General features: G+C 42.9%; 1 protein-coding gene across 3 annotated transcripts in view; it reads right to left on the reverse strand.

The window, feature by feature from the left end:
- Positions 1-391: 391 nt before the first annotated feature.
- Positions 392-12,941, reverse strand: part of trappc9 (trafficking protein particle complex subunit 9) — a 212,985-nt gene continuing 200,435 nt past the window's right edge. For all 3 annotated transcript variants that reach the window (XM_047604448.1, XM_047604446.1, XM_047604447.1), the window contains 2 exons: positions 2,223-2,446; positions 392-1,436 (listed from right to left, as the gene is read on the reverse strand). In XM_047604448.1, the coding sequence (XP_047460404.1) occupies positions 1,257-1,436; positions 2,223-2,446 (404 nt within the window). In that variant the 3' untranslated portion in view covers positions 392-1,256. The remainder of the gene's footprint in view (positions 1,437-2,222; positions 2,447-12,941) is intronic.

Consider the following 12,941-nt stretch of genomic DNA (forward strand, 5'->3'; position numbering starts at 1 on the left):
ACTCATTTGCACCCCTACGGTCAAGTTAGAGTCACCCATTAACCTAACAAGCATGTCTTCAGACCGTGGCAGGAAGCTGGAGCATCTGAAAAAAACTCACGTAAACTTTGCGTTTGCAAACTCCAAACAGGCCTCCAGATGAACACTGCAGCACCGTACTGCCCCAGTATAAACCCAAATTATATTTAGAGTGATTATAATTTTGTAATTAGTCAGCAATGTTTTTTTTTTGTCAGCAGTTTATAGATTTCTAAGAATGTAAATGTCAGACTTGAGCTTCCCAAAAAGATGCGGTGACAAACGTCATGTCAGTAGGCGAGATGAATGATGATGAACTCAGAACTGTAACGACCAGGACAGAAAAATCAGAACAATCGGGATGAACAACAGCTGCCTTCCTGTAACATTTATTTACAGCAATATGTTTCACGTAATGTGACGGAGTGAAGACAGTAGCATGTATCAATAATTCAGTGTGCTGACACAGAGGTGAGGAAAAAAGTCCATACAGCAGTGGAAAATACTTCCTTCCATGTGTGCGGCCTGGGAACGTAGTCCAGGAAGAAACTGTTAAAGATGAGGAAAAAATAAACCTAACGTCCTTGAGCAGGTTTTCCTGGGGAGTCAAGCAGATGCTTCGTTGGCTAGTTCAGTTAGCTGGAATCAGGCCACCGCTAGCCAGCCGCTAAATGCTAGTTAGCTTAGAGGTTCAAGGAAACACAGTTAAACAGTCCCTACCTGTCTGACAACTGAAAATTAACTGCACTATGTGTTTATTGGAGCAGTTTACACTATGACAGATCGGGGTTATATGCAAATTGATGAGGCAACACAACTATTAAGATAACTTACTCCACTGGCACTCTCTAGAGCGCAAGTTCCCTCAGTGATCTAAATTGTCACTGTGGCTTGCTATTTATCAGTGGTGAAAATATTTTTGTCAGGCAATTTACTCCTCCAAAAGTGGATTTTATTCATGTAAATGTTGGTGATATCAAGGTTTTCAGATATCCTCAGACAGACAAATTTAGCCCCACATTAGTCTGGCAAGTTGGCTGGGCAGTTTGTGAGGTCTGTTTTTGTTCACCCTAAACAGTCTGTGTGTTAGCTAGACTGTACATGTGAAGTAACCTTTACGAAAACAGTATGTACATGTAATTCATATCATAAGGATGTTGTATTTACACACACTAGCGAACAATGCTCCGTCCTTCATTCAGACCAGTGATACTGAGGTATCCCGGGGCTCTGAGGTCCTAGGCCCCGGCCTGTAGCGGCGTGTCCAGAGCTCGGACGTGGACGCTGGGCAGAGTGAACCACGCTAGTGGAAGCTCTCGTCCAGCGCTGTCATCTTGGAACTTGATATTAAGGTAGAAATCTCCAGTGTAGAGGAAGAGCAGGGCGCCCTCACAGACAGAACTTTCCTTTGGTTTAACCTGGTGACAGAAAAGAGAAGAAACATAAGCAGCCACCTCTCCATAACTACTTCTGTTTAATTCAGGGGAGACGGTGTTCAGGGCTTTGACGGAAAGGTGCAGACGAGCTCTCCTTCAGCCGAGAACAATGACCGAAATTAAGTTGGTTCACACCATCCTGAATATGAGGGTTTCTTTTATCTGCTCTTTAGACTATGAACTCTTTCTTAGACTTTGTTCTGGCACCAACCGCATTTTTTTTTAATTGCCTACAGCTTCTTCAAAATTCAAGGAGCGAGACTCACTTGTAGGGTCCCTCCTCCTGCTGAGACTCTTTTTAATTTAAAGACTTTATCCAATTTCTCTTTGGGTTTAGCAGATTTTTTTTTTGTGTGTTTATATTTTAAATGTTAAATTGCCTCAGAGACAACCAGTGGTTTCCCTTTATTTAAAGTAACTGACAATGACAAATCAAAACAGTCATTACTGTTCCCAAAGGTACAGAAAAGAAAATCTTCAGAACTGCTCATTACCACAGAAATAGAATAATATAGCGTTGCGCTATAAACTCTTGATTAAACATCTGGATGCTTAACATGAATGCTAATCAAGGTGACTATCAATGTTGTTTTCACTGTTTGCTCTAAGCTAGTGCTTCTTGCAACCTAGGGCTACACTTTCTTCACCTTTCTGTCAGTGGCTAGTGATCTCACTACTGTCTTGTCACAGCCTAAATTTCCACAACTGGGACACATGCAGAAAGTTTGCAGGAAATGGCATCACTATGACCCCCCAGCCCCAACTGACCGTGTCAATGTAGAAGGTGTTGGAGCCGATGAAGGTGACCGCCTCCTCCAGCTCGTAGTTCTGGACTCCGTTCTGGTAGTCCTGATAAGGCACCACGGTCAGAGACAGGGGGCCCACTGAGTTCTTGCTCATATTGGTCAGTTTGACCTCCAGGGTCACAGCGTCGCCAACTTTGCAGTCAGCGATGACATCACAGTCACACGGCTTCCCATTGACCAACACATCTGGAAATAGAACAAAAAAAAAAGGAGAGGATTAGCGCTGGGTGGAAACTTTGCAGAGCTTGGTGTGCACCAGAATAAAAACCTTTCAAACCACCATCCAAATCTGGTGCATGGTCATTCAGAGCACTCGTCTCCACACATCTGTATTCATCAGAGACCTGATCCCACCATTAATGGCCTATCATATGACGTCTTGTGGAGGATCAATAGGCTTTGTTTGTCCTAAAATACATTTTATTGGCATCGGTGGAAAGTGCTGGAACTGTGGGTATTAAAACTAAATTCCCTCCTGCTAATCTCGTGCATGACTAATTTCTGTCTTGAAGAGTCGAATGAGATTGCTGGAACAATTCCCAAGTGGCACACCACCCAGACGTACATCTCTCTCCTCTCACGCGGCGCGTCCGCCCCTCTCCTATCACAGACCCACCGAGAAACACTGAGTGAGCGCGATTCAATTCCTCTAATGCGTGGCCGCTGACTCCTGATGTGCCCCCTATTTGGCTAAGGTGTAGAGGAGGAGACACAATGATTTGTCTTGAACAACAAGCTCAGTGAACTGAGCGCCTGTGCGTCCACGGCGGGCTGAGAACAAGGCCGACTCCAAACATGGGAGATTCAGGGGGTAATGACTCCTTGGAGAGTAACGACTGCAATCGCACACAACCACACGCGAGCAAAGCGGTTGTCATACGCTTTCTAGTGTCACGCCCGCGGCTGTGATAAACACTGTGAGTCAGAGCGGCTGAGCCTGTGTGACAGCCTGATGAAAGAGCCGAGCTGTGTTCGGTGCCGCTGGTGCGCCGGGCTGTTGCGCGCGGAGAGAGGGGGGCGGGGGTCGAGGTGGGAGTAAGGAGTTGGAGAGGCAATCCAGCAGGAGGGAGTGTGCGTGCGCGTCTGTGTGCGTTGGTTGAGGCCATGCTGTCAGAATCCGTGAGAGAGCCCCGGGGAGGCTGGAGCTACCGGGGGGTGACATTCAGAACCACGTCTGTGTTAAAAACACACTTCACTCAACACAGACAAGAAGAGACGCACACTGAGGAGTTCTCAAGGGCTATGCAAAGATTTAAAAAGCAGTTCTACATGTGGAACAATCATGTTGCTGATACTGGCTTTTTTAGTAAAATATTTTAACAGTGGTCTGTGAAGGAGGTCGTGGTATAACCAAACCTGCTAAAGACAGTAGTTAATAGTTTTTAATAGTTGAAATGTTACCTGTGGTGACGTTCCATATGTTTTTTTTTAATCTATTCATGGTAATAGCACTGGTGTCATTTTGATACATCTCCAAGTACACGCCACATAATAAAGTAACAAGGAGAAGAAAAAATGTCTTTACAGTATATGGGCCAGGCATCAAACCTCCGGAGGCTTTTGACCAAAATTACTGCTATTTCTTTTATTTTAAGTCAAACAAACCAATGTACAATTGGCAATGTTCTTACGTCTTGTGTCTATACTGCCTGAAATAAGTTTAAAATAAAATAAGTTTCAAAATATACCAGACGCAGGATGAGAAATTCTCTTAATAATTCTCTTCTGAAATCTGCTCCACTCATCTCTGGATGTGGGCTAACATCAATAAAACATGAACATTTTAGCGCATGTAGAACTTATACAATATTAACTAAACCGTTTAATACAGGCTGGAGACACTATAGTTGACATTTTCCATTTTTTGATTCCTATATAAAATCTCACATTGCTTAAGTGCAGTGTTTTGCATAAGTTTTAGACACTGGAAATAGATTGAATGTCTTTTAAAATTGATATTATGAACACTTCTTCTTTATTCAGTTTCACTGGAATTACACTAAGCAAAAGAAAACTTTTGTTGGACAAGCCCACAGCTTTTATGCGAGCGTGCCTTTCAAAAGCATGTAAAGAACTGCGCCAGAACAGAGGATTAATACATTATGTCTCTGTTCCTTCACTTTCTTATCCACTAGATGACTAAATATTGTTGAGGTCAGGCCTCTTCTTTTATTTGAAGATATCTCTTTAAGGACAAATAAGATGGACATGTGATGATAATCCTGTAAGAATCTCGACATCCAGTGATGAAAACACAGTACTGTGATCAGTACGTTGATGTACTGTCACTGAGAAATGTTAGCTGATTGACCTGTGCCAAATGTTCTCAGATTAAGTTCTTGTTTTGAAGCGATGCGCACAAAAAAAACAAAAACAAAAAAAAAAAAACAGGAGGCAAGACAGCGAAGACGAGGCGTTGAAGCACGAGGCTGACAGTTGGGTCAGAAGCCGCTGCATGACGGAAATGGCACTGAATTGGTTTTGTCAGGCTTTCTTAGAAGGCCACGGTGTTTGACCAGGTTTCAACAGATTCCTTACACAGATAACACAGATAACAGATACAGAATATGTGACAGGAATGGTAAGTTCAGAGCAGAGGTTCCCCAAATTGTATGATGTGAAGATGTAAAGTAATGTAAAGTACAAATCTACTAGTATATTACTGCTGCTGTGAAGTGCAAATATACAATTATGGATTTACAGTGTGTATTTCTTATTTATTTCTTTATTTTTTACTGGAAAACCTCTGGTGATGGTGCATTCAGACACCAGTGCAGATACATCCAACACAATCCTTTCATAGTTGGTAGCGCTGAGTCTATAGTGGCACCTTGGCAAGTAGTTATATTTAGTTTGTTCAAAGTCTTGTTGCTAGGAGATGTGCAAATTATAGGTAGCCTACATTGGTTCTAAAACTGGAAATGAATTCTTTCGCATTAAAAAAAATGAACAAAAGAGGACGGTTAGTCTGTAATGAGCTGATGAACTCCCACACACGCGCGGCTCAGTCACACACGCCCACAGCCTGAACACTTGCTGCAGAGTTTCTGTACTCCGCTATCCTGGATCGTGCATTGTAACAGGAGAAAGCCAACTGAAAAAATCTGAAAATACAAAACACAACAGCGGGAAGAAACTGTGGCTCGCTCCAGCGAAACGGCATTTAAAAAAATACACATCCATTATAATGAGGGGGAAAAAAGGATTTAATTACAGTGTGGTAATCACTGATGAGATAAGATGAAGCTACCCTTAAAACCTGAAGAGATAAAGGTCTCTGACTGGCTCACTTGCTAGAGGATATCAGCAGACGTCTTAGCGTCTCCCCAAAGAAGCCTCCAAAGGTCACGACAAAATGCTGCTTTTTCAAAGCATCTGCTGTGTTTTTCCTCGTGTGCAGAGCTGAGAGCATCGATGCTGTCTCTCTACCTCCACAGCCTTATGTTAAGTAACTGTGTTGAGGAATGCGGCGTGCCTCCAGGAGGAATAAGTGCAGGTTACATCCCTCAGGTGGTTACTGACAGAAACATTAGGGCAAGTAAGACGTGAGTAGAAAAATATTCAGTTACAATTTATGATCAATATTGTGATTAGTACATCAGAGCACTGGAGAAAATATATCTGAAATATAACTGATGCTTAAAAAATTTAGTTGTGGCTTGTTATTACAGTCACTTTACATAAATGGCAACTGAATTGTTTTGCTATAATATATTATGCTTGACATAATTCAGCAAGATTTTAGAAGTTAGTGTCCTCATATGGGGACATTAAGTTTTAGATCTGTGGCAGCTTATTCTGCTTCATTTAGACCTGTTATCTCTATAACTAATTAGCAAGTAAATGTTTGAGGATGTTGGCATTTTTTTTTTTTTTTGTAATTTTGTGTTTGCACAGCAATGTTCGGTATTAAAATAAATATATAATCCCCGTGTCCACATATGAGGACATATATTTTTTAGATTTCTCAAATCCTTCTTATCTCAAATACCTCTAAGAAATTAAAAACGGTCACCAAACTGAATCTCAGGCCTCAGGAGGTTAAGCTATTTAGCCTTAGCTAGTATATGACAACGGTTTTTATTTAAATATTTTGAGGTGGAAAACTTACAACAGCGTCATAATATAATGTGTAAAAAAGTTGTTTAGTTCCTGACAAACCCATTAGCACCTAAAAGCTAACAGGTGTGAGGCGCTGACTGAGGCACTAAAGGATGCTCTCACTCTTCTGTGATAACCCAGATTAATCTTTCAACCATCAACAATAGCACAAAGTGACATTTCTTTTCCCAGAAAACACTTCTTACCACCTTCATTACATACAAGGAAATTAAAGACCAGTAATGGTTAATTATAGATTCTGAAACGTGGCTGAAAAAGCTGCTCTTCCAACAGCAACGTAAAAACCAAAGCACTGCTCAGCACATGAAATAGTTAGAATTCTAGTTGGATGTGTTTTAATGGAACAATGCTTTTAGAGACTTAAGTGAAGAAATTCTTCCCAGCCAAGGTGGTATTAGCTGGAAGCAGGAGGGCTGTGGAGCGGAATAGAAAATGAAAATATAGAGGGCATGTGAGCTGCAGAGCAGCGCGGCCAAGTAGAAGAATTATACCAATAAAACGAGCCACAAAACACAGAATAGGTGAGTGTCAGCACGAAGGAGGACGAGGATTCGGAGGGAGAAATATCACTGCGACAAAATACAGCTGCGTTTGCTGCTCCAACAAGTGCTGCATGAGCAACAGGTACAACACCAGGTGTGTGGGTAAAGGAATGTGTGCAGGAGCGTTGTTTACTTAGGAGTATAAGCAGCTCATTTTGAATGCACAGATTTGTCAGGTTGTGTCAGGTTTATTGATAAACTGGCGTGAGTGGAATTGATCCGTTTATTAATTTCTTGCCAATGCTAAGCAGGTACAATATGTTACATAACTTGTGTGGCTGCGTTGGCCTTTTATCTTAACACACACACACACACACACACACACACACACACACACACACACACACACACACACACACACACACACACACACACACTTTTGCCCAGATGCTGCTGCTGCTGCTGCTGGAGTCTGCAGAGATGAAGTGCTGCTGCAGGCGTCGCCACAGCAACCAGGAGGGAAACAGAATGATAGAGAGAGAGAGAGAGAGAGAGAGAGAGAGAGAGAGAGAGAGAGAGAGAGAGAGAGAGAGAGAGAGAGAGAGAGAGAGAGATGACACCTCCCTCCTGTGCGAGTATGAAAGCCACTGATCAAACTAAGACTCGGAGATTAAACAAGCCTCTCCGCCCCGCGCCGTATCGGTGTCACCCTCGAAGCGAGAGCGCAGGTGAAGATAAAGATGACGGCCGACGCCGGGTGATTTGCCAGTGTTTACAAGATGATGCAGTGCGTCACGGCGGGTGTCAATTCAGCTCATTAAGATTCACTAACAAATACTGCGCAGCGAAAGACGGGGAAGCGGACACATCAGATCCAGACAAATGTACATGTCATGTTCTTCACACCTCCGAAGGAAACGCTCATTAAACAAAGGGGGTGGCAACGGCTCAGAAAGTGATTACATCAGCGATATGCACCAACTGAGAGTTAGAGTGTGTGTGTGTGTGTGTGTGTGTGTGTGTGTGTGTGTGTGTGTGTGTGTGTGTGTGAGGATGAAGGATTTTCATAATTATAGAGACTAAGACTTCAGTATCTGAATGAGGAGTTTAGGTAGTAGGAGGGTGAATAATTATTAGTGGTAAAATTCTAAAGTTTAGTTAACCAGGTCAGTCTCGATGATGTGGACAATCTCTGTCACAAGCAACACGTGGCTGCAGGTCAATAAAAGCAGACAGTAACAATGAAAAACTACAACAAAAAAAGCTGATGATAACAGTAAGCTAAGGGTGCTTTCACAACTATATTCAGGGAGCAATTGATACAATATTGTTTCAGTGATGCATTTAACCTTGGTTCCGGTCGTGTTCAAAGGGCAATCGGTACAAAACAATCGAGACAAAGGCCAGACAACTCCTGAACACAAAGAACAAGAGGTATTAATTTGGTTAGAAATCCAAACGCGCTGTCACATACAGAGTCCGGCTTGTTTCTTCAAGAAAAAACAGAACATGTGTCTAAAAATAAAAAACATAGCACATTTAATAATTATTTTTATTTAAATACACCAAAATCCTGACTAAAGCCAAACTTCAGCACACTGGTGACAGTGACTTTTCCTCTAGGGTGAACAGTACCAGAGAGAAGTGTTTTGTGGCCTAGCTGACCAGGTCATCAGGGTTTAACTACTCATCCCAGCCAGAGGCGGCCACAGCGGCAGGGTCACTGATGGATGCTCCGATAGAGGCGCAGGAGGTGCTTTAAAAGGTTGAGGTGTGCTGCAGTAAGTCTAAAAATAACCCGCCAGCCTCTGATATCCCCTGAAGCCATCTGCCCCTTTTAGAATTATCCCCATAACAACCACTCACTTGATATCTGTTGTCTTTTCCATCAAGACACTCCTAAAGATTCCATCTGCTCTGATGAAAAGAAGCCAGCAACACGTCTGGATATTTTCCTCCTCGCATGAGGCGGACTACGAGGTACAACTTGAACTTTGTCACTTCTGACTCCCCTGTAGCAACATATGCAGTTTGATCCGTATTAAATTAGCGAAGGCCATATAAACCGACTGCTAATTTGCAGCTTTAACTTCTCCGATTGCAGCATCTTTGATAGACGTCTGAGTAATCGCTGTCCATCTGTGCCGCTCTTTCAAATCCAACGCTCGCTGTGTGTAATTATTTAGCTGTTAAGCAGGGACATATTTAAGAAGATTCACCCCAAACAAGCAAACCTGCTTAGGTGCTATGATTCCGTTGAGCAGTGTGGATGGGCAGCAGCAGCCCTTGGCAGAGAGACGGGGGGGAGGGAGGTTATGTTGCAGCAACAGTTTATAAACCCAGCAGAATAATATTGGCTCGTCTCCACGCAGGAAACCTAACCGAGCAGAGACGATTCCAGCCTGCACACGCTCTCGCTGCTGTGTGAGCGCCGTGACCGCAGGAGCGAGAGCATTACTCATCCAAAACATTCAGCATCGCTTTCGTTCCCCACCGACGGCTATGTGGCTTGCGTTTACTCAAGTAACAGTCCTCTTTGTCTTTCCATGGTCCGGACTCCGTTTGCGTGGCGGCGGCAGCAACGCTTGTCATTGTTTAGCATCCGCATCCTTCACTTGCTCTCGACGCTAAAAAGCCATCAGAGTGCTGCGAGGATGCACAGGTTAAGAAGCGTAGGCGCACTTATTGAGTCCGCTGACAATGCAACCTACCGCTACATGTCAGAGTACAAGTGGAAATAAGAGTGTGCTTCTGTAGTGATTCAAAAGAAAATCATAATAGACCTGAAGAGACTCTTGTTTAACTGAGAACAGAAATACAATGAATGGATACACATCTTGGCTATAAATACGCCTGTAAATAAGTCCTCTCTCATTGTAAGTGTCAAAGCTAAGTGTCAAAGATCATGTTTCTTCTGATAAAAGGGGCCTAGTTTGCTTAGAGGGAACCTTACCTGGCTAATTCACTATGGACTATGGGAAAACCTGAGAACGGCTCACACACACAGATAAGTCACAATAAGGTATGCTGGCAATAGTTTCAGGAGGCTTCAAGTGCTCGTCAGATCATCAAACGGTGTCTGAAAACCCCCTCCATCCACTCATTTCTGACTCTGGTTCTAAGAGCGCTGCCTTTGATACTTTATAGAACTCTCTGTAACTGTAAATTCAAAAAGCACACCCACTTCACAGAGCACTGGGCCAGGTGTGTGAAGGTGAAGAAGCAGAGGGTTTAAACTCGTGTCACTTTTTTTCGCTGAGGTTACTTCACAAGCACACAAAACCCGCCGAAATCAAATAAAGTCCATTCGCACACAGTGAATAAACGCTGAAAACCTTGAGCGCGTTCAGAGGCGCGCGTTGTTACGCACCGCATTTTATGAAATGGTTTATTTCAAGTGCTCTGTGTGCTTAGCCTGCATCCAAAGTTTAACACTGCCAAGGCCCAGACGTGTTAGTCTGACAGAGAAGAGCTAGCGAAGACAAAGTCTGACTGTGACATGGTCTCACGTCGCCTGTGTCTGCACTAAAAATATAAAATGAGCGTACCCGGCAAAGACTAACAAGCAAGTATGTTCTGCACCTGCGTGAGAAGAATGAGGTCTCCACACGAGCAAGACGCAGTAGTCTGCATTTGATATTCAAAAAGGGAAACTGGAAGAGCTGGGACTGCACACAAACAAACAGGGTGTGCACCAATCTCTGTGACCAAAGACAAATTTATACGTTATGAATATGAGTATATACTCTCTAAATATCAGAACATGGCCTTTTACTTGTGCAGGGAGATATGAAGAGTGAGCTGCATGTGCTCGACTTTGGCGTTGGTTTGCTTCACTCAGGCTCATCGCTGAACAGCCGTTCTGAGAGGGTTCTATCTTATGGACGGGCTCCACCACTGACTCAACGTGTTCACACGGCTGGGCGACGGGGATCGAACTGGAGCCAACAGGGCAAAAAAAAAAAAAAAAAAACTAGGAACACACCAACTTGACAGTGCTGATTGTCAGCTTGTTGTGTCACAGCCTTTAGACTCATCCAAAGTGTGACATCAGCTTGTGAGCAGCGCACACGGCTCCATGGAAGCACTGGAGTGAGATGTTATTGAGAAGCGCGCTACTGCAGCTTGAAAGGGGCTTTGGAGCTTAGGCATTTAATAAATGAAAGTAAATAAAATGTGAATGCACTATTAAGTCTTCTGATGGAATCGAAATCGTTTTCCATTCCTTCCAGGCTTCTTTTTAGATGTTGTTTAATCCTAACAACATACACACTGACAAAGGAGCTGTGCATCAGTGAACATGCGGTGTTGAGCACCTTAATCATGTCTGCATGCATGCAGCGTGTCATGCTGTTTAATAAGCACCTGTGTGAAATGAAATGTTCAATAACTTTCTGCATCTGAATTCCATGAACATGATGTGTTGGATTCCCCTGATAATAAACCGAGAAATCCATCGAGCCGCATTCATATCGCTCGCACCTTACCAAACCTAACCACCAGAGTGTCACCTCCGCTACATTCTAAATGGAGCCGACGAACCAAATAAATAACACTGCAGCTCCAGAATATTTGCTTTATAGCAACGTCCGAAAATAAAACAAATCAATAGCGTGGGAGGACACCAGTGAGATGGCCTGGTGCCTGCTATTACTCTTTAATGGCCCCATACTGGGATGGTAGTCTTGGTTTGAGCTTTTTGCAAAGCTCACAAATGTTTTGACTCGCTCTCAGATCTAACTGGGGCTAAAGTTGAAAGAAGAAACTGCCCATGACTGCCACAGTGCATCAAACCCCAAAATGAAAACTCACATTAGGACTGAAAGCTATGGGAATCCTCAAAGGAGTCCACAGTAACTTTACATAGATAGGGAGTTACGGATTACTTATTAAAAGTGTAACAGGAAAAAGGTGGTTGCCAAAAGCCAGTTAAATGTGTCCACCAAGTACAGAGGGAGAGTCTAAAAGTTATTCTAAACAGACAGCATGTGAAATGTACACTTGCCGATAGCCATTTCTTGTCTTGCCGAGTCAAAAAATGTACTTTTATATGTCATTTTATATGTCATAATGATGACGGACATGGCCCGATGCAGTCTGGTTGACTGTGCAGATTTAGATATGTCATGCTTTAAGTATCTAATGCAGCTTTGGGCCTCTAGCCACAAGCAGTGAAGAGGATCATGCTACAAATCCTGTAAGTCACTTCTTCCTAATTCCACATGCCCACAGTTTTTTATTTTCAACCAACAGTGACTCAAGTTACATCACACACACTTCACACAGTTCCCTGTGGAACCACAGCTACTTCACATATCCAGTAGTACAATACTCTCCTGAAAAGAGTACCTGATGTGCAAAATCAGCAGAGTTTCCTTTGTTGCATGCAAAAAAAATGGAAGTTTCTTTGAGACAGTAGAAATAACACCTTTGATGTGACTTGGCTGTACAGAGAAGTTAGGGAAAACATCTTTAACTGTGCTGGTAAGTTCTTCTTCAAGTGTATATTATAGTTTTTGTAGCAGATGCACAAGCTTTTAGGCAGCACACATTAAAGCAGAGAGAATAGGAAGAGAAAATGTCGCTAATGCCAGAAGATTGTTGGGTTGGTTTAAGTCAAATTCAGCATTCAAGCACGTGCTCTTCAGCCTGTTTGCCTCAGAGTAACTGTGTTCAGTGGAGAATCCAACAGAGGCTACACCTTATACAGTCCTTAACTTGTTCTGCAGCAGCTTAAGAGCCACTGACATCACACAGAATCCCATCAGCCCGCTCTGCAACATGACACATTGTAGATGTAAATGCATCGATCTAATGGACACATTCAGAGTACTCAATAAATGCCCATTCATAATAGGAATAACAAGTGGAGGGCAGATAGCAGCTTTTCATTTAACGCTACAACAACAATGCTTGGACGTTCGGTGGTCGCTTAATACTGCACCACTTCCTGAGTTCATAAAAGATATAATCAATTTGATAAAAAAGTACTCATTCATATGACATCCAACAGAAAGCAAGTCACAAATTGTGTTTGGAATAATGGTGTCTATTCAATAACATCGGTTTCTATGGCT

This window comes from Mugil cephalus, chromosome 14, assembly GCF_022458985.1.
Source record: "Mugil cephalus isolate CIBA_MC_2020 chromosome 14, CIBA_Mcephalus_1.1, whole genome shotgun sequence".
Lineage (NCBI taxonomy): Eukaryota > Metazoa > Chordata > Actinopteri > Mugiliformes > Mugilidae > Mugil > Mugil cephalus.